Raw genomic sequence first — 25,040 nt, forward strand, 5'->3', positions numbered from 1 at the left:
CAGTTATTTCAGCAACAGACAGTCCTCATCGTTATTTGAAGTAAGAAGGCAAAGTTAATTGTTTAATTTTTTTAAGCCAAAAAGAGGATAGATGTGCAAGAACTGTTCTGGGAGCTTAATCCCTTTACCTATAACTAAACACAAAAACACACAGATGCACGCAAACACAATAAATAAAATTAAAGAGACTTTTACCAATAAGACTATAATTAATATTAATGCTTATTATCAAAGGTATATACATGGGGCTGTAGCTCAGTTGGTAAGGCCACGGACCAGAGGGTCAGTGGTTCGGTCCCTGCTATATGTTGAGGTGTCTCTGGGCAAGACACTGAACCCCTAACAGCCCTTTCCAATCCCCAGCTGTGCCGTGCTGGTGGGGAGCTTAGTCCCTTTACCTAGCCGGGGAGTTGCATCAGGAAGGGCATCTGGTGTAAATGTACCTGGCACACCCTGATCTCACGGGGTGAGATCTGGGTCTTCCTTCTTTCAAGCTCAGGGCCTCTACCAAAGGCTTGGGAGCTTAAGGCTCCTGCACAGTATCTTAGCTGTTCTTAGGATTCCACACATTCGGACAGAGATTTCAGATGCACTGAGCTCATTTCCTCCTCCCCACAATTGTCACCACTGTATGACATTAACTTTATGTGTTTTCTCCCGTAGTTGTCTTTCTCCTTCTCTGTCTCCCTACTCCCTGCTGGTCCTAATCTGCCCAATGTTTTGTTGTTGATTTTTCTTGCCCTTTTCTTTTCTCTCTCCACTTTCCAATCACCCCAACCAGTCAAGGCAGATGTCTGCCCACCCTGAGCCTGGTTCTGCTGGAGGTCTCTTCTGTTAAAGGGAGTTTTTCCTCTCCACTGTAGCCTAGGGTTTGCTACAGGGGGAATTGTTGGGTTTTTGCTATACATCTTTATAGTCTTGACTTTATTCTGTAAAGTGCCTTGCGATGACTTTGTTGTCAATTGGCACTATATAAATAAAGTTGAATTGAATTAAGTCTGATCCATGGTTCTGTGTAAAGGTATCTGTGGTTATGTTGTGGGGTTCCTTTTTTATTTGCACCTAATTTACTGAGGTAAACACAGTGGATGACCGCACACACACTGCACTCCGGTGCATCCACAGAGTTTGCCCCTTTGATAAAATCCCCAAAGTGCCTCGAGATGACTTTGTTGTGAATTGGCGCTATATAAATAAAGTCGAATGGAATTGAATTGAATATATAAGTGCAGACCATTTAGCAAATCCCCACCCACACAATGTTGAGAATGCTCCTGTACTTTACACATCTAAGTCATCTGATAACCATTGTGTGTAATAAAAATGAATAATAAGTAATAAAAACTAAGTTTTATATGATACTGTATTGTTTTATTATTGAGGAAGACACCAAACATGTGATTTCTTTCCTGTGATTGTTCACTGCTGTTATAAAATTCCTGAGTGTTGCCCCAGGATTGGAGCTACTCTGAGCTGGCAGTGTGAGCTGAGAGGAGGAAAGGAAATGCTGAGTCTCTTCCTGGGATGTTTTCAGCAAAACATACACTGTGGAATAATGAACCAAAATCCACACAATCTAACAGAGAAGAAATATACAGGGGGAAGTGTAGAGCAGAAAGATTAAATTTTGGTTATATTTAGGAAGTAACTGTTGCTGATGTCAGAATAATGTTTAACTCCCTACCCCACATATTGATTAGTAATGGAAAGGTTTATTTGTTCAGTAAGTGATTATTAACCTGAAAAGTGTGCACCCAGATTTGGAAGTTCTTCCACAAGAGTTTATATTGGAAATTCACAAAATATTGAATTATTTGAACTGAAACTTGTACAGTGTGGACAGTAATACAGAGCAGTAATAAATCATTCAAACCACAGACACAAAACTAAGTGTCAGTAAAGAATTACGTTAATCAGATACTACAGGAAACGAAGGGAATTGACTTTCAAATTAATAGTCCACTTAAGTTTGTCTGCTAAATAATCTGTAGCAAATCTGTGTAATACATGTGTATTACACAGCCAAAAAAGTAAATGTCTGTGGTGGAAAGTAACCAAATGCAATTAGTAGTGCTGTATTTCTGTGCAATTCTGAGCTATGTCTTTTTTTTAATTGAGTAGGGTATATTTCTATTTGTATTTCTTCACACTTCAACTTCCCTAATTTTAAGAATTAAACCTCATACATTTATACGGCTATGTTTTTTTGATAAATATGTGTGGAATTCAGAAGCTACCCAGTAGCTGCCAATTATATTCAAAACTGTGTTAAAGGTCATTGAAATTATTTTCACATTTAGAACCCGCATCATTAAAGTACTCATCCATTTTCATATGAATTCATGTGGATGGCCCTTTTGCCAAAAGAATACTTTTACTTGTAGTTCTTCAAGTAGTTCTTGAGCTGACACTTTAGTACTTGTCTACTCTGAACATAACTAAATATACCTATATGATCTTGATGTACTGTATAATTATTAGGCTAAATAAATCTCCACAATTAAGAAAATATAAATATAATGACCTCCATGTCTTAGTAGACACAACCGTTTCCCATTTGGGTTTCACAGTCTTATGTTTTTTAGCAGGAATGCAAGAAATGTACAAGAAACTTATTTCACTCTGGTCTACAATAAATTTCAAAGTTCATTAAATTGGAGGAACATACAAGTCAAAGGAGCCTGTACGAACTGATTTTGGGGCCAAATAGTTTTTTTTTTTTTGTCAATGTGACATTTATTTTGAAAGGGGACATCGGAACTGTTAGTGCGGCCACCTCGCGACCTCTTTTTCTCTGCGCACAGAGTTGTGTCGCCTGCAGCGCTATGGTGTCATGGACGTGTCAGCCAGGTCGGACCGAGTCTCGGGGAGCCACAGGTACGAAAGAACCGTCTCCACCGACGGTCCGCAGCCCCGGGAGGTAGCAGAGAAATCCAACCGACACCAAACAATGGGTAGGCTCATCATTTTTCCAGTATTCTAATAGGATTAATAACACTAAAACCTAAAAGCGAATTAATGTGGTAAATGTAAGTTGTTTATTCCATGAAGGCTCAATTAACCAATTGAATTAAATTGTGTCTGATAGACTTTCAGTCAAAGCATAGTAATAGTAGCCTTTAAATCCTCAATGTGTTACCACTATTTAAATGGTCCTGGTATCTGCAGAGTAGTAAACTGTTGGGTTTAATAGTCATGGAATGATTAGACAGTAATAACAAATGAGGAGTTGAAGTAATTTCTAATAATTAGCAAAACGTCAGCTGGTTCCAGGTGGGATGTGCTGGAGTACATGAGGTTAACACCTTGGAGACACACTGACAGGTGTGGATGGTGATGTGTCTTGACTGTCCACTTTACAATTTTTTTTACAAATTATAAAAGTACACGTACGCAAGGTCTCAGGGCCAAAGTTAGAACCCACTTGTCAGCTGACTACTCAAAATGCTTTACAAATAGATGATCACAGGATCAGGATCATGGAGACAGACTACTATTCACGTTTATGGGCAGTTTAGGGTCAACAATAAACTAACAAAAGCACAGAGAGAACATTCCACCTCCATCCTGCCGCCTTTATACAGTTCTTTAAAGACTAAGTAAAGGACACATTTCAGTTTGCTTGGTTTCATCCATTCATTATCTGTAACAGCTGATTACTGTTGCTTGGTTTCATTTATTTATTCATTCATTCTAACCACTGGAAAGCATCCAACACAGCCAACAGTACCTTAGTATTTTATTAAAGTAAATCTTTCATTTACCCATTTTAAGTACAACAGTTACATTATTTTTAATGGGTAAAATAGTGTAATATTCAAATAAGTCATATGAGTTACATTCAGCTACAATCAGTGTCTTGTCTCATGTGCTTCATCTTGTCATAGTTAAATATATGACTTATAGATATGACTTCATCTGTTTGTTTTATTATTTGTAACAGTGCATGGTTTCTCTAGAGATGCTGCAGCTCTGAAGAGAACTCTGTCAATATGTGAAGAAAACTTCCCAACAGGTGACTCTTTGTGGACATTCACTATAAGCAGATGAAACTGATAAATCAAATTCTTGAGGTGCAGTTGTTTCCTGTCAGCACTGACCTAAAAGTAAATTTATCACAAAAACCTACTGTAACCTGACATTTCACTGGCACCATGAATTGTCACTAAATAATGGACTAGTGCTGTCATCATCATAAAAGCAAACACAGTAAGGTGACCTCAGCTGAAAATCATGAGACTATTTTAAGAGGATTACACCTTGAACCTTTCGGTTTCCCTAAAGTCACTTATTAATCTGAGGAGATCACAAAGTGTCATCACATACTCAAATTACTAGACTACTAGTGCAGGCTGCTCAGTAGTACTTTGTACTTTAATGAGGTTTCTGCATTAGTCTCATTGTTTCAATCTAACAATAACATCCACATACATTGAACACATTCATCCCATTGAACAAATGGTAAAAATGTAATATGTATGAAGTTATTGGTTATGTGCCTTGTTATTTTACTGTTCTTTCTGACTTTACTTCACAGAACATCTGTAAGCTTCACTCATAAAAGATATTGTAGATATTTCCTAGGTGCATGAACACAGGTATCCAGCAAATATTATACAGAAGGTGTCATCTTAGTGTTTACCTATCAAATCATTCCACTCATTAAGCAGTAGGCAGTTCTCTGTCAGAACTAACATATTAAATGTTAAATATATTTGACATGATCTTTAGAAAATGTATTTTACACTGATTTGCAGAACACCTTAGTATTTGGCTGGTCTGCAACTTCAGAGTGGGGAATGTAGTCATCATGTTTCAATGTTCTCTCTCCTCATCATCTCCCTACAGAGACTAAGATATGATTGTGTATGTTGTTTGTGGCAGCAGGAAATATGACCACATAACATGTATTATTGTTTGCTGACATCTAGTGGCTGCAGCCACTAGAAGTTTGTTAGGAGGAGGTTGGTTGGTTGGATGGGTCACGAAACACAGGACCTCTCCATTAGTTGTAGTAACTGGTCACTTGAAATTTTTTATGTGACTTTTAACGGAAACCACTTTGGACTCTCTGTAGATTTTCCCATATTCTTACACTAAGTAATCATGCAAGAGGGGCCTCGATGGAATTAAAACAAACCAAAACACCAAAGTTCATAGAAATTAAGAGGTTTTCTTGTGAACTGCTACGAGAGCTTGTAGCGAATTATCCCAAAACAGTCTGAGCTATAAAAATGCCTATAAACATGTTTTCACTGTCATCATAGAGTGTACTGTAAATTAAAGGTCAGAATTTGTAATTTTATAATATTAAATAAATCTATAATAATAGGTCCAAGACTTTTTGCTCGCATGCTATGTAAAGGCTACCACATATATAAGGATTATTTGGGTTATAAGCAGCCTTAAAGGATGAACTGCAGACACTGCTCAGAGCGGGAAAAGGGTTCTTTATGTTTTAGAGTTAAAAAAATTATAGTAATCATTTAAACTGTAAGAGCTTTCTACTACTAACAGTTGGTGGTATTAGGTTTTCAGTCAGTACGTCTCATTCTTGTGAACACTGTGTGTCGTAAATGCTTTGAGGGGCTCTCTTCAAATTTGGCACAAGTTCACTCGTGTCACGGATGAGCTGATTAGATTTTAAAGGTCACTGTGACTGACCATTCTAGTGCACACAATATCACAAGAACTACGACCTCACGTGTCTCTTTTGTCCCATTTGTCTACCCAGAGAACTGGATGGAAAAAGAGCCAAATTTATGTGGCTTTTTTTGCTTTTTTGGTCCAAATGTATCATGGGAAAACAATAATTAAAAAACACATTTAAGGATGGATTGGTTTTACTTTTGTGATAACAGACATGCATAAATACAACATAGCTTTATGCGCGCTAACATTATCTTATTGTCCATTTGCAAACACCACCATCAACAGCATACTGAGTGATAATTGCTTGAAAGTTTTCACTCAAGCACATAATAACAGGATATTTGCTGTTTTTACCAACTACTTTACACAGACAACTTACAGCACTGTTTCCAGTGAAACTGTTTTTCCACACAAAATAGGAAGATGGTGTATTGACAATCCACTTAGAGCACATTGTGATTAACAGTCAGAAATAATAACTATAACAACAATTCCACATTTTCCATAAATAACAAAACCATGTGAGAAATTTAATCCCCTATTTGTATCAAAAATGAGTAAATATTAACCACTGAGCCAGTCCTGGCAAAGTCTGACTGTGTGTTCTCTGTTCAGCTCTGCCGGTGCAGCTGGATGTGGTCAGGGGTCCTAAGCGTCTTCCTGCAGATGAGGAGACAAAGGAAATGCTGAGAGGGAAACTGCGGATTCTGCAGACTGACAGTGCAGAGGTCACCTCTCTCTTTAGGGTACAGCTCATGATACATACATATGCACAGACACACACACACACACACACACATTTGTTGCAATTCTTGTTTTGTCTGCAGTGTAGTTTTTGCTAATACTTGTATTTGCTAAGAAGAACTCATAAGCTGATTTAATTTGAAAGCCTCCTGTCTCTCTTTTTGTTTTCTAATTTATTCCCCTATAGTGGCAAAAATTGATTAATGTAGCTTCGAGCTACAGGTACTGAAATCATGTTGTATTTGTGCTAAATTGTGTATAAAGTAAAATAAAAACAGCACACTCCAAGATTATTTCGCCACTAATGATACTAATGCATATTGTTAATAATTGGAGTGAAAACCTGAAAGTCGGAAACAACTGAAACAGAACTGTATAAACATTTTCTTTTCTCTGTCTATAGGAATTGTCCGCTCATGTTGTCTCCATTAACAGTGATGATAAAGTTATTTTTGTGACATTCCAAACATTTGAGGAGATATGGAAGTTTACCACATATTACACAATGGGTATGTGTTTAAAATGGAGGATTTTAATAAGCTATCAGGGAAATTTTTTGTTATATTTTCATGTGAAAAAAATAAACATTATTAAAGTGATCACTATAGTGAAACATTAGCTTAAATATAAACTAACATAATAGCTTTTACTTTTGTGTTCTTTTTTTGCCCTTTTCCAGGTTTGCTGGGTAAGTGTATGGAGAATCTCTTGTTAGACCAGAAGTTCTGGCTCCGTTCTTTGGATGAGGACATTGCAATAGTGGCTTCCATCCAGGAAGTAACACTTAAGCTTATGTACAAAGCCATACTCATGGAAGAAGGTAGGTGGTGAAATGTATTCAAAGGTGCTCAGCTAAAAGAAAAGATGTTTTTCCTGGGTAGAAGCAGAACTAAAGTACAGCACTTTTATCAAAGTGTGAATGTATTATAGAGTAGATCAAACTGTTGTAGCATTTTACTTAATAGTAAATATGTTTGTCTTCAGGAAGAAGGAAAGAGGAAAGACTTATCTATTGTGTACATCCTTTGAAACAATAGCATCAGCAGTCATAGAATTCACTTCTACTGATTTAAACATTTAAAGGTGAAAATAGTTTTTACTGATTAGTTATTTGCCTACTGCTTTTTCTCCTGTTAAATAATAAATTAAGCTTATTAAAAGTTTAAAAGTTAAAAGCATGTCAAACACACACACTCACACACACACTCTCTGTCCACAGGTTCGCTGTTTGCTAAATGTAGCACCAACCTGATGTTTGACAGCTCTACTTCTGGAGGAGACCTGTACCTGGAGCAGGGAGACCTAGCCCTGTTTGAGCCTCCATTCTTGGGCTCAGGGTGGACCGTCCTGTCCCTGGCTGATGGAGCCCGGGGCACTGCACCCAAACCTGCTCTGGAGCCAGTTATTCCTTTCCATCAGTGAGTCAGTTCTACACATTGGGTCATGTAGACTTGATATATTCTAATACATGTAATAATGATGGTTAAACAGCACTGTAATCATTTGATCACCTCTGTTCACAGATGGTTTCTTAAATCCTGTGGAGAGAGTATTTTAGTTGGTGGTGGGAAGCCAGGCTGTGACTTCCCTTTGCAGTTTGGTAAGTGCCGTAAAATCTACTGACGAGAGTTTTACCCAGAAATATGAGATATCACTTATATTGTAGTTCTTAGTCCAGTGCTTACACATAACTAGAAAATACCCTAATGCATATAAGTATTTCTACTTCATACATAAATAGGAATTTTATTTTGACAGGTATTTATATTTACACTTTTCACACCCTTTTAATACGTTAAATTTTTGAAAAAAATCAAAAGCAGATTTCTAGTAAAATCATTTTCTTTTAATCTTCATTACTTCAGCTGCTTCCGTCTCTTCCACTTACTTACTCTTTTCTCCTCTCAGTCATTTATCACACGTTTTTACTTTGCTAAGCCTACAACTGACAAAACCTTCAGGTTTATACACTGGAGCTAGTTCATTGTGTTCATAATTCAGGACTTTTATAGTTTCCACTGAGCTGGTAATAATCATTTTGCTTACTTGAAGACTATGTGAAACACCTTCATAAGAACTGATACAAATCTTACATTGTATTTGACACATCCCTGCCCTGCATCTTGCCTATAAATCTAACTGATGCAATTCAGTTCAATTCAATTCAACTTTATTAATATAGCACCAATTCACAACAAACTCATCTCAAGGGGCTTTACAGAATAAAGTCAAAAATCATTGCATGCATCATTGTGCCTCACAACATGACAGCAGTAGTGCACCTATATAAGCTCTGCAACACCCCCATCACCAGTACTTCCCCTAATACAAGTGCTAGTACAAGTGTAACTTCTAACCTATATACATATATACTACAGGATATTGTTTGTATATGTGACATTGATTTGTTAAACTTACTGGTACTAAAAGGTTTTCAGTGCCTTCAGTGAAACTTAAAGAATAACTAGTCTCATCACTCTGTTTCCGCTCTTCCCCTCAGCCAGAGGAATCTGTCTGGCCACAGCGGAGTATGATGCTGAGCGCTCAGATGAGCTAAGCACGGCACCAGGTGATCGCATCATCATTATGGGACGTCTTGTGTCTTGTTTTAATTGGTTCACAGGCAGAAAAGAGGCGACAGGAGAAGTGGGTCTAGTCAGGACAAGCCTAGTAAAACCATCCACTGACATTCATGAGTGAGTGTATCATAAGTATTGATTTATACTCTTAAATGTTAGTTATTACAACATCATTATCATATTTATCACAGTATCTAACAAAATGTGGGTCATTTTATTCTCTGTCAACATTCCAGGTCAGTAGATATTTTTTTGGAAGTGGAGGACAGGCTGTTCTTCAGTGTAGAAGAGGACAAAGTCATAGATGAAACAACTGCCTTATTAAAGAAGAAATCTCATAACGATACTGGTCATAACTATAAACTGGGTAAGAGAGGGCTGCAGAGGAACTCACATGGCATGTCAGCTGCTTTTTAAAACTAAGATATCATTTTATATTTTCTTCATCAATATGAGGACAAAATTGATTTAACACCAGTAGTGCTTAAAATATATATATATAAAAAAACAATCAAACATCTTAATGCTGTGTGTCTAAACTCAGTGATAAAAAGTGTTCTTTTGAATGTTGATTAATATGATCAATATGAGTGACCCTCAACATGATAACGGGGTACAGATAATGGATGGATGAATGGATAGTCACATAGGAGTCTTGTTTTCGGCAAGAAGGTGGCAAATATTCCACTTTTAAAACTGCAACAATTAGTTTCTTAGTTCCCAAACCAATAACAACCGTCACTAAAGGGAAGGATGATATAACACAGTGGTAAACATGACTCTGATCCAGAGATATCTGGATCCAGAGCCACTGAATGTATCTATATTTACAAAATACAATGAGGTTAGTCATTGAAAACTCTGAAAATCTTATCCTTGTACCTTTTGTGAGATAAAGTTGTGATATAGAAAAAGTGCCAACCTCTCTTGAAAGGAGGTTTGCATAGAAATAGAAAAACTATCCAGGATGGAATTAGTGTACTTAGAATATAAAAAGGCATTACTATACCCTAAAAACCAAAACCAGAGGGAAAGCATGCTAGATCGACCTTATGTGAGGTGAAACAAAACTTTACAAATGTGTCTCAGGTCCCAGTGTGTTTCTACAGAATGGCTGACATTGTAAAATAAAAGGGAGTCAACATCTTTTTAAATTACTTGGCTTGTTGTGAAAGTCAATATGTTGTTATAAATACAGTACTAGAACAAAGCAAAGACATCTTTCATATGATGAAAATATGATTCTTTGTTTTTTGCCCTTTTTTTTTGCTCAGAAAAGCACTGGTGCAGGACACTGCAGAGAGAAGAGCAGGGGTTGATTAAGGACAGCAATTTGTAGCTTGAATTGTCGAAGTTGTTGCATAACCAGCGGTCCAAGTTTGAGGATGTTGTCTCATTTACTTTCTTGCATATTTTGTTGTTCAATTTCAGATATCATCAGTTACCAAGACTTTAGTTGCCCAGAAACAAAAACATCTTGTAAGTATTATGAATCCAATGTTTTTCGTATCCCGTCTCTGTATTTTAGCAGTGCTTTTTCCTCATTTTTTGTCTTTACAGTTAGCTCTTCAGGTAATGTTGATACTCAGCAGTCTGACTTGAAGAGGAATATTCAGAGGATCCTTGATCAAGGAAAAAACTCATCACCAAATTCCACTTTGGCCATGAAAGGGACTCCAGAGGGCTCAGTCCTGGTCACTGAGGCCAATAAGCCAAATCCTCCCTGTTTCACTGTTCACCAAGTTGTGGAAGGAAGCAACACGGAGACCTTCATTCCCCTCTTCTCTTTTTTGGAGGAACATGACTTCAAAGAGGAATTTGGCTTCCTGTATGAACTGAATTCTGAACTCCTCAGCTCCTCGAGTTTCTGCTGTCACTCTGATGACGAGGAGTTGATTGCCTTTCTGGGAGCTGCTAGAGAAACAGCCAGGAAGAAGCGACTCTTGTGGTCACAGACTCGTTTGTGCTTTCTGTTGGGAAAGCTGTGTGCTGGTAGGTCAAAGTTCAGCCAGGCCCGGGTTTACTTTGAGGAAGCCCTCAGTGTTCCGCGAGAAGGCTTCAGGGATTTCAGGCTGCTGGCTTGCATTTACTCCAACCTGGCCACCATTTATCTTTTGCAGAAACATACTGAAAGTTTCTTTGCTGTGACAGAGCGACTTGTTGCCTTGCTGCTTGGAATCCCTGACTGTCTGGAAAGCTTAGAGGACAACTCTGTTCTTAAATACATCCTCAAGAAAGCTGTTCTCTCTCACAACAAGATGGCAGAGGCACGGGCTTGTTATCTGTTGGCAAAGCATCACTGGACTCGTACTGAAGGAGCCCGCGCTGCACCATATCTTGAGAGACTACTTGTACTTTGTGCTGAAGCTCAAACAACATGGAGCTTCTCTCTGAGTCATGGGTACCTGGCCCTGGGAAAACTCTACAGTGAACTCGTGCTTCCTCATCTCAGTGTCAATTCAGCTAGGACAGCTTCTCTGCTGCCATCTGCCACACTGACTGACTGTCTTACCAGCATGGTTCTAGTTCTAAACAATGTCCACAAACTAGATGGGATTGGAGAACAGGAAGCCTCCATTCCACCTCAGGTGGCTCCCTTGTTACATCAGGCACTCTCTTTTATCGAAGTCCAAGGACATGAAAGCGGTCAATACCATGTTTTGAGGCATCACCTCACTACCTGTCTCTGCCAACTCTTTCACAAACACAAAATGGTCAAACATGCTATCTTCCAAATGTGTACTCTCTTCAACAGCATTCCACTGTCACAGCAGGTCTCCATCTCTGTCCCAGAAAGAAACAGTGCCCTCATGTGGCTTGCGTGGCTTCACCTTCACAGCAACCAGCCTGCGATTGCTTTAGACATACTGGACTCAGTCCTATCTTCAATGCCAGAACACTGCACTACCCCTCAGGAAGGTCAGTGAGGTTCTTTCCTTATGTGTGATTGAAAACCAAACAGCAATGTTCCCAATATTAGAATTAAAAAACGACTTTTCACATTAGATTTTGTGTGCTACTTGCCATACATACATGTGGGTACAGTTTTGGAAGAGCAGACTGTAATTAAATAAAGTTTAATCATACTAATGTGCTGCCATTGCCATGATCTCAACAGGAACAAAAGAGTAAATTTTACTAATTTTATGGTGAATGGTTTGACCTTCAACCCAGCACCTACGACTGTCCAACAGTTATAAACACAATTTGGTATAGATTTCAGTACAATTGTATCAAATGTGGCAGCTTATTTGCAGTTATTCTCAGTGCAATAATTCCTCGTCTTTACAGTAATTTCATTGTGTAAGGGTGTGAACTTATTGATGAATGAGCTAGTTTCCCCTATTTATGTGTCCTAAACTAAGCTAAATGAGTATAATGTAGGATTGATATTCATCTTACTATTTTGTTTTTGGACATAGGGACTAAGCATACTCAACAAAATGTTAAACTGTTTTTTCAATGTAAAAACCTGATTCTGAAGGTGTGGTCCTCAACATGCGAGGTGTGGCCCTTTGTTGTATGGGTGACGTCCAGAGGGCAGCAGAGAGTTACCAGACTGCTGTTGACATCTGCCAAGAGTTTGAAGACCTGCAAAACTGTGCTGTAGCTCAGGCTAATCTGGGTAAGATAAGCTTCATGGGTCGTCTTCCAATGGACCTCAGTCCTGTGAGGTGACTTTGTCCTTGTTCATTTTCATGCAGGGCTGTTGTGTATGAAGGCTGGAGCTAAAGGGTTGGCACAGAGGCACCTGAATGAGGCTGTGCAGGTCTTCTCAGAGCTGGATGAAAAAGGTCATGAGGCGAACTTCATCACAGTGCTTCTGGTGCTGGGACAGCACTATGTGAAGCAGCAGCAGCTGTACTATGGGAAAGGATGCTATGAGTGGGCTCTGATGCTGGCTATCAATGGAAACCTGTTAGACTGTAAGTGTGACTGTAACTGTAAGTCACAGTCCTTCTGTATTATGATCTGAAACTGTTTTGTATTTACAGTCAATATGGAAACTATTTACTCATCTTCACTTTTTGTACATTTAACAGCATTGCATTTATATTTTAAATGCAATAAATTGCAATAGACTTCTGGGGACACTTTTTACCGTCACTTCACACAAACTAACCAACAGCGACAAAGTAAAAACAAAACATTTTAATCGAAAAACCTTTTTGTAAATTTCTCATTTACAAAAGGTCACTAATTCAGTTCCTTAATTCAGTACTGCATAGAAGTTCCTTGGGCCATCATAATGGATAAGTCTCTACAAGCTTCTTACAGATGGATTTGAGCATTTTATCCCATTCTGGTTCTGTCAGATTGCATGGGAATCAGGTTCTGCGGGGATTAACTGTAAGAGTTGTGCCACACGAGGACAGTCAAAGACTTGTCCTGAACACACTCTATTGTTGTCTTCAGCTCACTATTGTGATGCAAGGTGAACTGTCGCCTCAGTCTTCGACCTCATTCACATATGGATCGATTTTTCTGATTTTGTCTCATCAGATTAGAAAATATTTGTCCTCATGCTTTCATGTCTAAATTCTGTCTGACAAATTCCAATCAGGCTGTAGCTTCCATTTAACCACTCTAGCATAAAGTGTATAAAGTGCAGGTGTGTGAGTGTTTCCAAACCAAATGTTTTAAAAATGTATTTCTTTTTCAATCGTCTGACTTGGCTACTGCTCACTTCCAGGCCAACTCACTGCAACCAGAAAACTGTGCCATCTGTACACGTATGAGAGTCCAGACCAGGGCCAGTGTATCATCTACAGCCAGCACCTAGTCCAGCTGCTGAGACGCATGGGAGACAGAAGACAGGAGGGAGAAGTAATGGAATCCATCAGCCAGCTCTACCTCAGTCTGGGCACAGAAAGGTTGTGTGTGTGTGTGTGTGTGTGTGTGTGTGTGTGTGTGTGTTTGGAGCTGGAACGATACAGCATTCCTTTATGTTGTTGCTTAATTCAAAGACTTTGTGACTTTTATAACCATTACAAGGTTAATGACCTTTATGTAGATTTTTTTATTGGGACAGAATAAAGTGGGACATAAACCTGTCACCAATAGAGAAATATGAATCAAGCTGTCCGTTTGAAGTTTATAGCAACAAAGCTTATTAACATATTTACATATTTTCAGGGCATACCGGGGAGCTCTGGACTACACCAAGAGCAGTTTGGGTATATTCATTGACCTGGGCTGCAAGGAGAAGGAGGCTTATGGCTGGTTGCAGGCTGGGAAAATCTACCACCTGCTGGGACAGACTGAACTGGTGGACCTTTATGTTCAGGTGTGAAAATAGAGATCAGTGCTTTTTTATTGCAGGGCATTTATGAAAACTCACTATGAATGTTAATGAGGATTAAATTTTGTTCTGTCTAGTTATGCATTAAGACAAGTTTTGTCTCTTCAGGAACCTTTGACACTTAAGCTCACATTGAATCCTGTTAAAATGAAAATCTGTATTTTTTCTTTGTCATTATTAGGCAGCTCAGGATGTTGCTCTGAGGTCAGGAGACACCAGGTTTATCCTGAAGTTACTGGAAGCTGCCGGAGACATTTTCTTCAACAGCTGCCAGGACAGAGACAAGGCTATCACCTACTACAGGGTATGTCGTGAATGAAACTACTGGCCAATATGACTGTCTTAAATGATTCCTGTTCAAATTGAGTAAAAATCCTTTTTTCATCCTTTTTATCTGTCATCCACCCTGTAGGACCGTGCTTTGCCCATTGCAGTGAAGAGCAGCTGTGTTCATTCCAGGCTGAGACTGTGTAACAAATTAACTGAGGTGATGCTCAGTCTCAAGCTTTTCGGAGAAGCTGTCGAATTTGCTCAGACTGCACTGGACATTAGTATAACACTAGGTAAGAAGAAGCAACTGTACACAAAGCTGAAACTTCCCTGTTAGTTTAGGAATGTAATTGATGATTGTTGTTGTTATAAGCAAGATGTGGTCCAACTACTGTCAGTATGTGCATATCAGACTGTACTTTAATCACTTCATTTAATCAGTTCATTGGATAAATTTACTTTGTGTTTATTATTGTGGTGATGAAGTGGAGTGCCTTATATTAAAAGGGGGTTCTAATGTTTTAGCCACTCTATTTCAAATTAAGGAGTTAAGAAATGTGACAAAGGAGGCCAAAAAATGTTGAGCAGCTGAAATCCTACATCAGCAAGAATGAGGAAAATAATAACAGCAAATTGTCTTTTCAGTTTCTAAATTTGGTTAAAAGACGGTGTTGCTCCCTTCAAATTATAAAGGATCAAATTCAAATTTCTTACGTTCATGTAACATATTTTATGTTGTGCTTGTGTTATTTATAATCTCAATTAGGTTCCGATGATTTGTAAATCATTACATTCTGTTATTATTCACATTTACATACTTAGTTTCCCAATTTATCTGGATGTGGTTGTTTGTTTTTAATACAGTTCAATCCGTTACCTAACCCCATAAGGAAAGAAGCAAATAATTTCAGTGAATTAATTTGAGAAACTAATTTTTGACTAATCATACTCCGACCTCCATCAGTCTGATAAGAACATGCTTCATTAGTCAGATTCTATTCTTTTGTTGTCATTGTGGTTGTTCTACTTTGAATGTCCACCTTAATTTTTGGATCATCCTGGTAATGGATGACACTGGTTTTTCACAGATCTGTTAGTGATGGTCTACAAATCTTCACATATTATTGTTTTTAGTTCAGCCGCTCTGTTACATTTAGTTTCTGGTATGAAAAACTAAAATTGGCCTGATAGGGTCAGTATGGCTAATGCCAGGGAGGGAGCACAAACATTCAAACTCTTTCTCTTAGGGCCATAGCTAAAATGAAATGTCATGGTATTCTGCCCATCACGGGTGAGTTACACTCCCAGACTTTCAGCCTTTGTGTTTGGTGGTAATACAGGTGAACGTCTGAATGAACGCGTGGCCTATCATCGCCTGGCCTTTCTGTACCACCGTCTGGAGCAGCATGAACTGGCTGAACACCATTTCCTAAAGACCCTGACCCTCTGCCCTACACCTCTGGAGTTTGATGAGGAGACACTTTACTATGTCAAGGTTTACCAGACACTGGGAAACATTATTTTCTATGACCTGAAGGTAAGAAAAACTGTGTTAGACAAATGGGATATTTTTATTTTTTTACTCTCCTCTCATTAATCTAATTACTGAGACCGGATTCCAAACAGATTCGATTCAAGCTTTCAAAAATTGAGTACTGCAATCAATCTAAAATTCTAAACTGTCCAGGCTGTGCACATTGAAACATTTATAATGCTGAACTGCTGCTTCGATCCTTAATACGGTCTTTATGTTTTTAGTTAAGCACAGACCTGATGTAAAACCACTGATCATACGGTTGTTGCTGGACCAAAAAGTGTCATGAAACCTACATAATAAATCACAGTATTGTATATTACGTATATTTGTTAATAAAGGTTAGTGTTGAAAATGAACTCTTCATGTCACATGTATGGCAGATACTGTGTGTGGCACTCACAGTCACGGTCGTGGACATGTCTGAATAAAGTCTTGAGCAACATTAATGTAAAACTGAAAGACAGTAAACTGTAGCTGTCTGAAAAGTGCTACAGAGAAACAGGTTGCAGACGAGCAGATAGATAAACAGGACCCACAGAGGTTGAGAGAGCGTTTCAGCTTAACGTGAGCACAGGAAAGAGGAATGACGGCAAACAGAGGCACGAGGTAGCATCTGAAACGTGCTAAATAACGATGTAAATGAGTGACTCGGTTTTAAGTACTAAACAACAAGTCTTAACTAAATTATTTGCCGAAGCCTGTCTCAGTGATTAAAATCTTCTGTGTAAGATGAATAAAGGTGACGATGGAGTTTGGAGTTTTCTCGTACACAAAACAGAAGTTATGTTTACATCCAGTGTTTCTCATTAAAACACATACAGCAGTGTGTATCCTGTATCCAATAATCACATTTACTGCATTTCTGTGCATCATACAGCATTTGCAAAGCAAAGGATTGTAAATTGGAGGTTTTTTTTTGAGTTTCCTGCTTTTCTTAGCATTTTACATCCACCATAAGTAGATTGTGTAATGCTCTGTTATGCGTCTTTACGCTCTTTCCTCATTGGTACTGCTACAATTTGTTTAGTACCAGACACCAAAGACCTTAAAATCAATTAAATGTAATTAAATCATCATCTGAGTGGAATCCAAATGCTGCAGTGCTGCACGAATGTGTTTATGGCTGGTTTATAGTGACCACAAACATTTTGTAAGAGAATGTCCATTTATCTCTGCAGGACCCCTTTGATGCTGCAGGCTACTACCACTTGGCTCTGGCTGCAGCCATGGATCTGGGCAACAAAAGGTCTCAGCTGCAGCTTTGCACTCGACTCGCAACCATCTACCACAACTTCCTCAAAGACCGGGAGCTCTCACTCTTCTTCTATCAAAAAGCAAGAGGATTTGCTGCAGAACTTAATGTAAAAAGGATAAACATTTCACCAGACCAGCAGCGTAGCAGCCTGTCACAGTAGCCTCTCTCTTTCACAAGACAGCGATAGACAGATGCAGTTTTTCAATGGCAACAATGATGACTGCATAATGCAATATGCAAATGATTCAACATAAGTACTAGGCATTCATTATTCTACAAGAAACAAATAATTAAGTTAAATGGGTAAATATATGGGTAATATAATAACCTAGCAGAAAATAAGTGAAACCTTTAAGCAAATGCAATTGTATACATGATGTCAGTGTATACGAAATAAACTTTTTTCCCAGAGGGTTCATAGTAACTGTAGAAAGTGTTTAGATCCCTTTTTGCATAATTTATTATGCTGAAGATTTCATTTTATATAGATATAAATTTAACATTTTGCCTGCCAGTTGACACTAATTAACTACATCATTTTCTTAATAAATTTGTATTACATATCAATTATTAATCAGTGGCTCAGTCACTGGCCACCCACAGCCCACCCCCATCCCCAGCTGTGGAGTGCTGGTCCCAAGCCTGGTAGAACTTGTGGAGGGTTGTGTCAGGAAGGACATCCGACGTAAAAACTGTGCCACATCAACATGCGGACGATTGATTTGCTATAAGGATCCTGAACGTGTGGGACGAGCCAAAAGGTGTAGTGTGTAAATATAATAAGAATTTCAAATCATTTAAAGACTTTTTTGACTGTTAATAGTACAAAGACACCATTTCAGAGGATGATTATGAGAAATACAATTTTTTTAGAGGGCAGCTATAAAACTTCAAATGTTTACAAACATTTACAAAACGTTTGTAAACATTTTTGTGTGATGAGGTTATTTTAAGTTTTATAACGTTTTGTAACAACTAATGAGGTTAATTGGGAACAGATCGATATCATGATTGGTTATTAAAAAAGCATCTCAGAGAAGCTCAGGCTTTGAGAAGGATTGGACGAGGTTTAATACTTTGCGAGTAAATGTTAAAAAAGCATCTTCAACTCCTTGAGAATAAGGTTTCAAAAATGTAAAATTTCATAGAATTTGGGGACATAATCATCTAGGATTCACAACTTTTGGGCGACTGTGGCGCAGGAAGGTAGAGCGGTTGGCCACCAATCTCACAGTTGTTGGTTCAATCCCCGGTTCCTCCGGTCACATGTCGAAGTGTCCTTGAGCAAGACACTGAACCCCAACTTAGTTGCTCCCGGTGAGTGTTGGCCAGCTGCATAGCAGCTCCCCCATCGGTGTATGAATGTGTGTGTGATTGTGAGTGTGATTGGGTAAATAAGAAGCAGTGTAAAGCGCTTTGAGTGCCAATAGGTAGAAAAGCGCTATATAAGTGCAGACCATTTAACTTTTGGAGAAAATGGATTATGCTGCATGGACATTCTAAGTTGCTGGCCCCCAACTGTAAATAAAGGCTTAAATACTATACTGTGCATGTTTTGGTTTGGTCGCACAAATGAAAGACTATGAATACTTTCTAAAGATTTGTACATTGCATAAAGTACAAAATGAAATACACTTACCAGCCATTCACTTTGCTAGTACTGGGTTGGACCCATTCTTGACTTCAGATCAACCATATTCTGCATATCTCAGTTATATTGGTTGGTTCATAGAGTTTTCATAAGGCAGTTTAATAAAAATATGACTAGGGTAACATTCACTTACTGTTTCCAGTAAATACCTCTACAGTCAAGTGCAAAATCATTTCTTGTAGTCGGCTAGTTTCAATTCTCACGTGAAGTCCGATGGTCACAAGAAAATACTTATAATTATAAGCTAAAGTTTGCCTACTGTGATAACACTATCTGGCTTCCAACAAAACAGTGTTTGCTTAAACATGAGAAAAAACGGCTCATTTTGTCAAAACTAAAAATTTGACACACACAGACAGACACACACACTAATAGTTGAACACATCAGATTATTTGCAAAATGAAACAGTCAAATCAATCATATCAAAACTGTGCTAGTTCAGTATCTTCATTTTGCAACTGAATTCTCACACATGGTTCATATGATCTAAGTCAGTTTTTTTACATGCACACTGTTGTGGTGCAGTAGGTAGAGCGGTTGTCCACCAATTCCACAGCTGTTGGTTCAATCCCCAGCTCCTCCAGTCACATGTCAAAGTGTCCTTGAGCAAGACACTGAACCCCAACTTAGTTGCTCCCCGTGAGTGTTGGCCAGCTGCATAGCAGCTCCCCCATCGGTGTATGAATGTGTGTGTGATTGTGAGTGTGAATGGGTGAATAAGAAGCAGTATAAAGTGCTTTGAGTGCCAATATATAGAAAACTGTAATATAAGTTCAGACCATTTAATCTAATGTGGTTGATCTTTTTCAGAAATATCATCAGAGTAAAGTGTATGAATAAACTGACACATAAAACGGACACTGATTAAAATATAGACTTAAAATATTTCTCTCCACATCATTGAAGTTTTAAATACACCAGATCTACAGAAAAATTATGAAACTACAAGTTTGTGTTTGCTGGTTAGTAAATTAAATAGTTACAACATCATGTGTTGTTATAATACACAAGATGGTTAAAGTGATTATTTTCTACATTATTCCTTGAATCGAACCTCCAGAGTTCCCAGGACATCAGGTTTCCTTTACCCTGAAGTGTTTGTTGAATTAAAGTCCCTGGTTATCTTTGATCTAATCAGGTTTATTTTACATGAACTTTCTCACTGTCTCTACAGTTTGATTTCATAAGTCTTTTTTGAAATTATGTGCCTGAAAAACAAATCCAAACTCCCCATAAAAAATATTTTACTGTCACATGAAAACTAGTGTGTTTTCCGTTTTGTCTTTTCGAGTCATATTCAGGAATGTTTGAAGTTGTGGTTTATAGAAGCAAATCCACATAGTCGGCAACATCTCAAGATCCATCCTACAATGTGAAGAAATAAAACGTCAGTTAAATATTTTAAAATCAAATCTGGGTCCACATGGGTCCAGCAGCAGACCAGCAGTTCAACATGATCCCAGGCAATGTACCCAACCCCAGCTGCTCACAATGCAGAATGTGTTCAGCTCAGCCTCCACATTGCATTGGCTTGTAACAAAACCTGAAAAAATAATTGTTTTGCGTTTTGGAATACTCGAGCCCAAAGTGTGTGTTTACATAGTTTAGGCCTGTTGTCCTTATGGCACGTTGCAGTTTGAAGTAAGATGATTCAACGATGTTCAGTGATTCAGCTGTGAGCATTGTGGTACGTGTATACACTTGATTCTGGGACACACACAGAAAATGTGATTGGCTGTGTGCCAACACTAGAGAGTAACAGCCAGCAATGGCCCAGATGTGAAGTGTTGGTCAGACTCAGGCTGAGGACCGAGGCACATGCTGACAAAAGAAAGAAAAACATGTTCCCACTTAATTGATTCACCAGAACCTAATACTTGTCAGATACCAAGGACAAAATATAATAATCTAATAAAATATGGTGTATTATTATGGATGAATACCTTGATAGTACAAATTGTATTTCACAGCAGAAATGTAATAAAAGATGACAATAACAATTTCTACTTCTTAAAACTTTCATTTCTCTGCTGTATTTCCCCAAACATTTGCCTTGTTATTGTTACTGACTCAAGAGATCAACAATTTTCAGCTTGTCCCTTCAGGGGTCGCGACAGTGGAACATGTTCTGCACTTTGATTTGGCATGTGTTTTTACGCCGGATGCCCTTCGTGCTGCAACCAGCGCTGGGGGGGCCCTTGATGCCTGGGCGGGGCGAGATTCCAGTCTGCTGCCTTCTGCATCCCAACCCAATACTTTACCACTGAGCCACAAGGCCCCCTTATTATTGCTACTGACTAAAGAGTCAATTGGTGATTAGAAGAACTGACTGTTTGAAAATCTATATGAATTAAACTCTTGACTCTAGATTAAAATGGGACACTTATTCTTAACTTTCATCTGTATCATTTTTATCAGTCCAAACATAATCAGTTCGGATTATTTATTCTCACTTTTACACCCAGAAAAAAAATCCTGACAGCATAATATCCAAAATCTAACTTGAGGAATAACTCGTTCCTACATTCGTACTAGAATAGAAATGAAATGTTACAGTTTCAGTGTGTATATGTCCGTTCGATCCAACCAATCGTTGGCCATCCTATTATCAGTGTGTGTTGGAAAGAGTTAGAGAAAAACCTGGTTGGGTCAGGATTCCCCTCAATCACTGTGTTTGCATCCACTTAAGTAACTGGGATACTCAGAGAAATCAGCTTTCTCGAGTAATCGGGGAACAACGTTTGTATGCACTTAAGAAACCTGGTTACGTGTTAGTCCTCCACCTCTGACTTATTTTGGAAGCCAGGCTCACAGTTCTTAAGCGTATAGAGAGACCTATAGAGACTTTTCTTGTCTTTTCAAAGTCTGTGTGTTTGTGTGTGCGTGTTGCGTGTCACAACAAAGTTTAAAGAGCAGTGGGTGGAGAAAGGTCAAAAAAAAAGGGGAACTCACACAGCTGATCCATCCAGAATGGATCCTGTCAGGATTTAAATAATCTGACAGGAAAGTGGGTGTTTAGAATTCTATGCAGCACTTTGTGTTACTTAAGCTACTGGTCCTACCAACCTGCCCATGTTTTGTTGTAGCTTTTTGTTGCTCTGTTCTTTTCTCTCTTCACTTTTCACTCACCCCAACCGGTCGAGGCAGATGGCCGTCCACCCTGAGCCTGGTTCTGCTGGAGGTTTCTTCCGTTAAAGGGAGTTTTTCCTCTCCACTGTTGCCTATGGCTTGCTCCAGGGGGAATTGTTGGGTTCTCTTTATACATCTTAATAATCTTGACTTTATTCTGTAAAGTGCCCTGAGATGACTTTGTTGTGAATTTGCGCTATAACTTAAGTTATAAGTTGAATTTAAATTGAATTGAATCATAACATTCACCTAATACTTTATATATGTCAATTAGAGCCTTGGACTGGGACATATTATGATTGTGATTTTTTTTTTTTTTTTATAAGGCAGAATATGTCAGAATTTTCACTCCCTGGAAAAGAAATTAAAAATACTTTAACTTATTTATTTTTCCAGATGGCTGGAGGAGGATTCTGTAAATACCTAAGAAATGAGGTGAAAACCCAACATGTGAAAATCATTAACAGGTAACAAAAGTAGCATGAAGACCAGTAAAAGTAAAAGTTATTCCAAACCTTAATAAATACGAATGTGAAATGGCCATTTTGTGAGTATTCAATTCCTCCCGGCGACATATATGGTTAAAAAAAACCTCATATTCAGGCTTTAGATGTGTGTAGTTAATGACTTATAATGTGACAAATATTCTGTGGAGAAGAGTCAGATAAATATGAGCAACTCTTGTCTCCAATGCTTTAAAAGCTCAGTCTATTTCTGCTAAACAAGGCCCCTGTGTCTGTTCAAGTGACAGACTATTACAAATAAACAGCCAACTGGGGGAACTGTCTGGGTCAACACCCCTCTTGTCTGTCCAAACAAACGTGTTGTCGTTGATGCATGAATGTGAGCTCGCTTCCCCTCTGTGACCATCAGCCTGTCAGAAGAAAGTGAAAATTGAAAACATGTGTGTGTGTGTGTGTGTGTGTGTGTGTGTGTGTGTAAGAAGGGAAGGTTCTTTTGGACCAGAGAAAGAAGAGTTTTGTTATTTTCTGGCTTTAATCACAGAGACTATGACATTTACCTGGGCAGAGGAAAAGTCCACATGGTAACAACACTGGCAACAAGATTGGTTGGAAGCCAATTAAGGAATCAATTATCCAGGGAATCATTGTGTCAAAGCCCATTGGGTCTCATGCACAAAGTCTGCATGTGACCCCTCTGGTCAGAACAGCGAGCGTCTCTCAGAAACCTTTCGAAGGGAAAATCTCTGCATTGCTGCCAGTGTAGTTCTGCCTGACTGCTCATGTCTGTTTTTTTTATTTTTACTTTTTGTTTTTTTTTTTCCTTTCAGCTTATCCCGTGAGTTCAGCCTCACCACAGCGGATCATTGTCCGCATCTTGATTTTATGTGGCCTTGCCAACTGACCAACTGAGCTACAGCCACCCCTGCATCCTGCCCAGCATGTAAAAATTGTGGGAAAAAAATGTTCCTCAACATAAAATCGTGAAAACTTTGAAGGTCCCAGCAGATACAGTATATAATATCATCCGAACATATGCTCCCATCCAGACAACCTCCCTCTCAGAGAAGGCCTTGCATATTTCAGCAAGACAATGCTAAACCACATACTGCACCCATCACAACAGCGTGGCTTCAAAGGAGAAGAGTCCAGGTGCTGAACTGATCTGACTGCAGTCCAGACCTTTTACCAACAGAAAACATTTGGCGCAACATAAAACGAAAATTCTGGCAACATAGGCCCAGGACTGTTGAGCAGCTAGAATCCAGAATCCGACAAGAATGGGACAACCTTCCTCTCCTAAACTCCAGCAACTGGTCTCCTCTCTTCCCAGGTGTTTATAGACTGTTGGTAAAAGAAGAGGGGATGTTACACCATCGTAAACATTACCCTGTTCCAACTTTGTCAGCAACTGCCATCAAATTTAAACAATTTTTTTTCCAATAAAATGGTAAAATGTCTGTTCTATTGTGAATAAAATATGGGTTTATGAGATTGAAAATCATTGCATTCTGTTTTTATTTACCTTATAAAACAATTATATGTTGACTTGCTAAATTCACAGTAATTCAATACTCTAATTCAATAAGTGCAATAGGTATATTATGTTGTGGGTAAGACTTTATAATACAATACAAAGAAATATAAGTATTTACTAAGGAACAGCCGATCTCGGGCAACCTGCTGAGGGACTGCAGATGAAAATAAGCCCTTATGAATTCATGATTATCTGATAATCTCTTACCCTTTTCTGCACCTTTAAGTGAAGTGACACATCACAATGAGTAATTACTTAAATGATTCATGCTTATCTGATTATCAGTTACACTTTTTATTTAATTCACTGAATGCTTCAGTGCTTACTGTACAGTCACTGTACTCTAATTTGTGTTAAAATAAGAAATGTTCTAATGCCACAGGAAATTCGTTGTGATGGCTACAACAGGGCTGGTCAATATATCAGCTTTTTAAGGTCTTTCCATATCTTTTCAACAAAGCTACAATCTGAAACAATACCATTTATATCCACACAGCTTAATGCATTGCAATCGTCCTCTCTCACAACAACTCCCCTCTTCCAGTGCATTTTCTTTCTTTTTTGTTGTTTGTTTTATTAATGAGACAGAGCACTAATCACAGTAGTTGCAGGACGTGCCACTGCTATGTGCAGGGAGGAGGTTGGGTGCATGGTCTGGTCATCTTAAATTGCCCTTACATGGGGACAGTTATGAGAGTCGGAACTCATATCCCTGAGCTACAGTAATGAACGGATAACTTCATGTTTTGGAAAGAAAGTTTAAAAAAAGCCCCTAAACAGACACAGTCACTGCAACAAGACATTCACATTCACTCTGTTACATCCTTTTCTGCAGCTGTACGGGTTGAAGAAAAATCCCAGAAATGAATTAAAGCATCTTTTGTCTTAAACTGTCTCAATTAATCATGCAAATGCATAAAAA

The 25,040-nt window shown here is 38.5% G+C and overlaps 1 protein-coding gene across 4 annotated transcripts; it reads left to right on the forward strand.

The window, feature by feature from the left end:
* Positions 1 to 2,788: 2,788 nt before the first annotated feature.
* LOC137138131 (SH3 domain and tetratricopeptide repeat-containing protein 1) lies at positions 2,789 to 24,009 on the forward strand. 4 transcript variants are annotated; one of them, XR_010915893.1, is made up of 21 exons: positions 2,789 to 2,954; positions 3,944 to 4,015; positions 6,268 to 6,398; positions 6,800 to 6,905; positions 7,076 to 7,216; positions 7,616 to 7,814; positions 7,920 to 7,996; positions 8,897 to 9,092; positions 9,212 to 9,342; positions 10,407 to 10,454; positions 10,536 to 11,894; positions 12,460 to 12,600; positions 12,680 to 12,901; positions 13,669 to 13,849; positions 14,112 to 14,262; positions 14,459 to 14,581; positions 14,690 to 14,840; positions 15,888 to 16,084; positions 17,263 to 18,100; positions 22,517 to 22,587; positions 23,412 to 24,009. XR_010915893.1 is itself a non-coding variant. In XM_067525082.1 (19 exons), the coding sequence occupies exons 1-19, from the start codon at positions 2,834 to 2,836 to the stop codon at positions 17,497 to 17,499; spliced, it is 3,984 nt and encodes a 1,327-aa protein (XP_067381183.1). In that variant the 5' UTR covers positions 2,789 to 2,833; the 3' UTR covers positions 17,500 to 22,438. The 4 variants fall into 4 exon arrangements, 2 of the variants coding, with proteins under 2 accessions (XP_067381183.1, XP_067381184.1); XR_010915894.1 differs by lacking the exon at positions 22,517 to 22,587; XM_067525082.1 differs by lacking the exons at positions 22,517 to 22,587; positions 23,412 to 24,009 and having other exon boundaries at positions 17,263 to 22,438.
* Positions 24,010 to 25,040: the final 1,031 nt, after the last annotated feature.

This window comes from Channa argus, chromosome 12 (genome assembly GCF_033026475.1).
Source record: "Channa argus isolate prfri chromosome 12, Channa argus male v1.0, whole genome shotgun sequence".
Taxonomy (NCBI): Eukaryota; Metazoa; Chordata; class Actinopteri; order Anabantiformes; family Channidae; genus Channa; species Channa argus.

What these genes read in the sequence shown, in the direction of transcription:
- LOC137138131 (XM_067525082.1), top strand. Translation starts at nt 2,834, where the DNA reads ATGGACGTGTCAGCCAGGTCGGACCGAGTCTCGGGGAGCCACAGGTAC. An exon ending in TGACTTCCCTTTGCAGTTTG is followed by an intron (nt 7,997 to 8,896) that starts GTAAGTGCCGTA and finishes TCTTCCCCTCAG; the next exon opens with CCAGAGGAATCTGTCTGGCC. An exon ending in TGTAGCTCAGGCTAATCTGG is followed by an intron (nt 12,601 to 12,679) that starts GTAAGATAAGCT and finishes ATTTTCATGCAG; the next exon opens with GGCTGTTGTGTATGAAGGCT.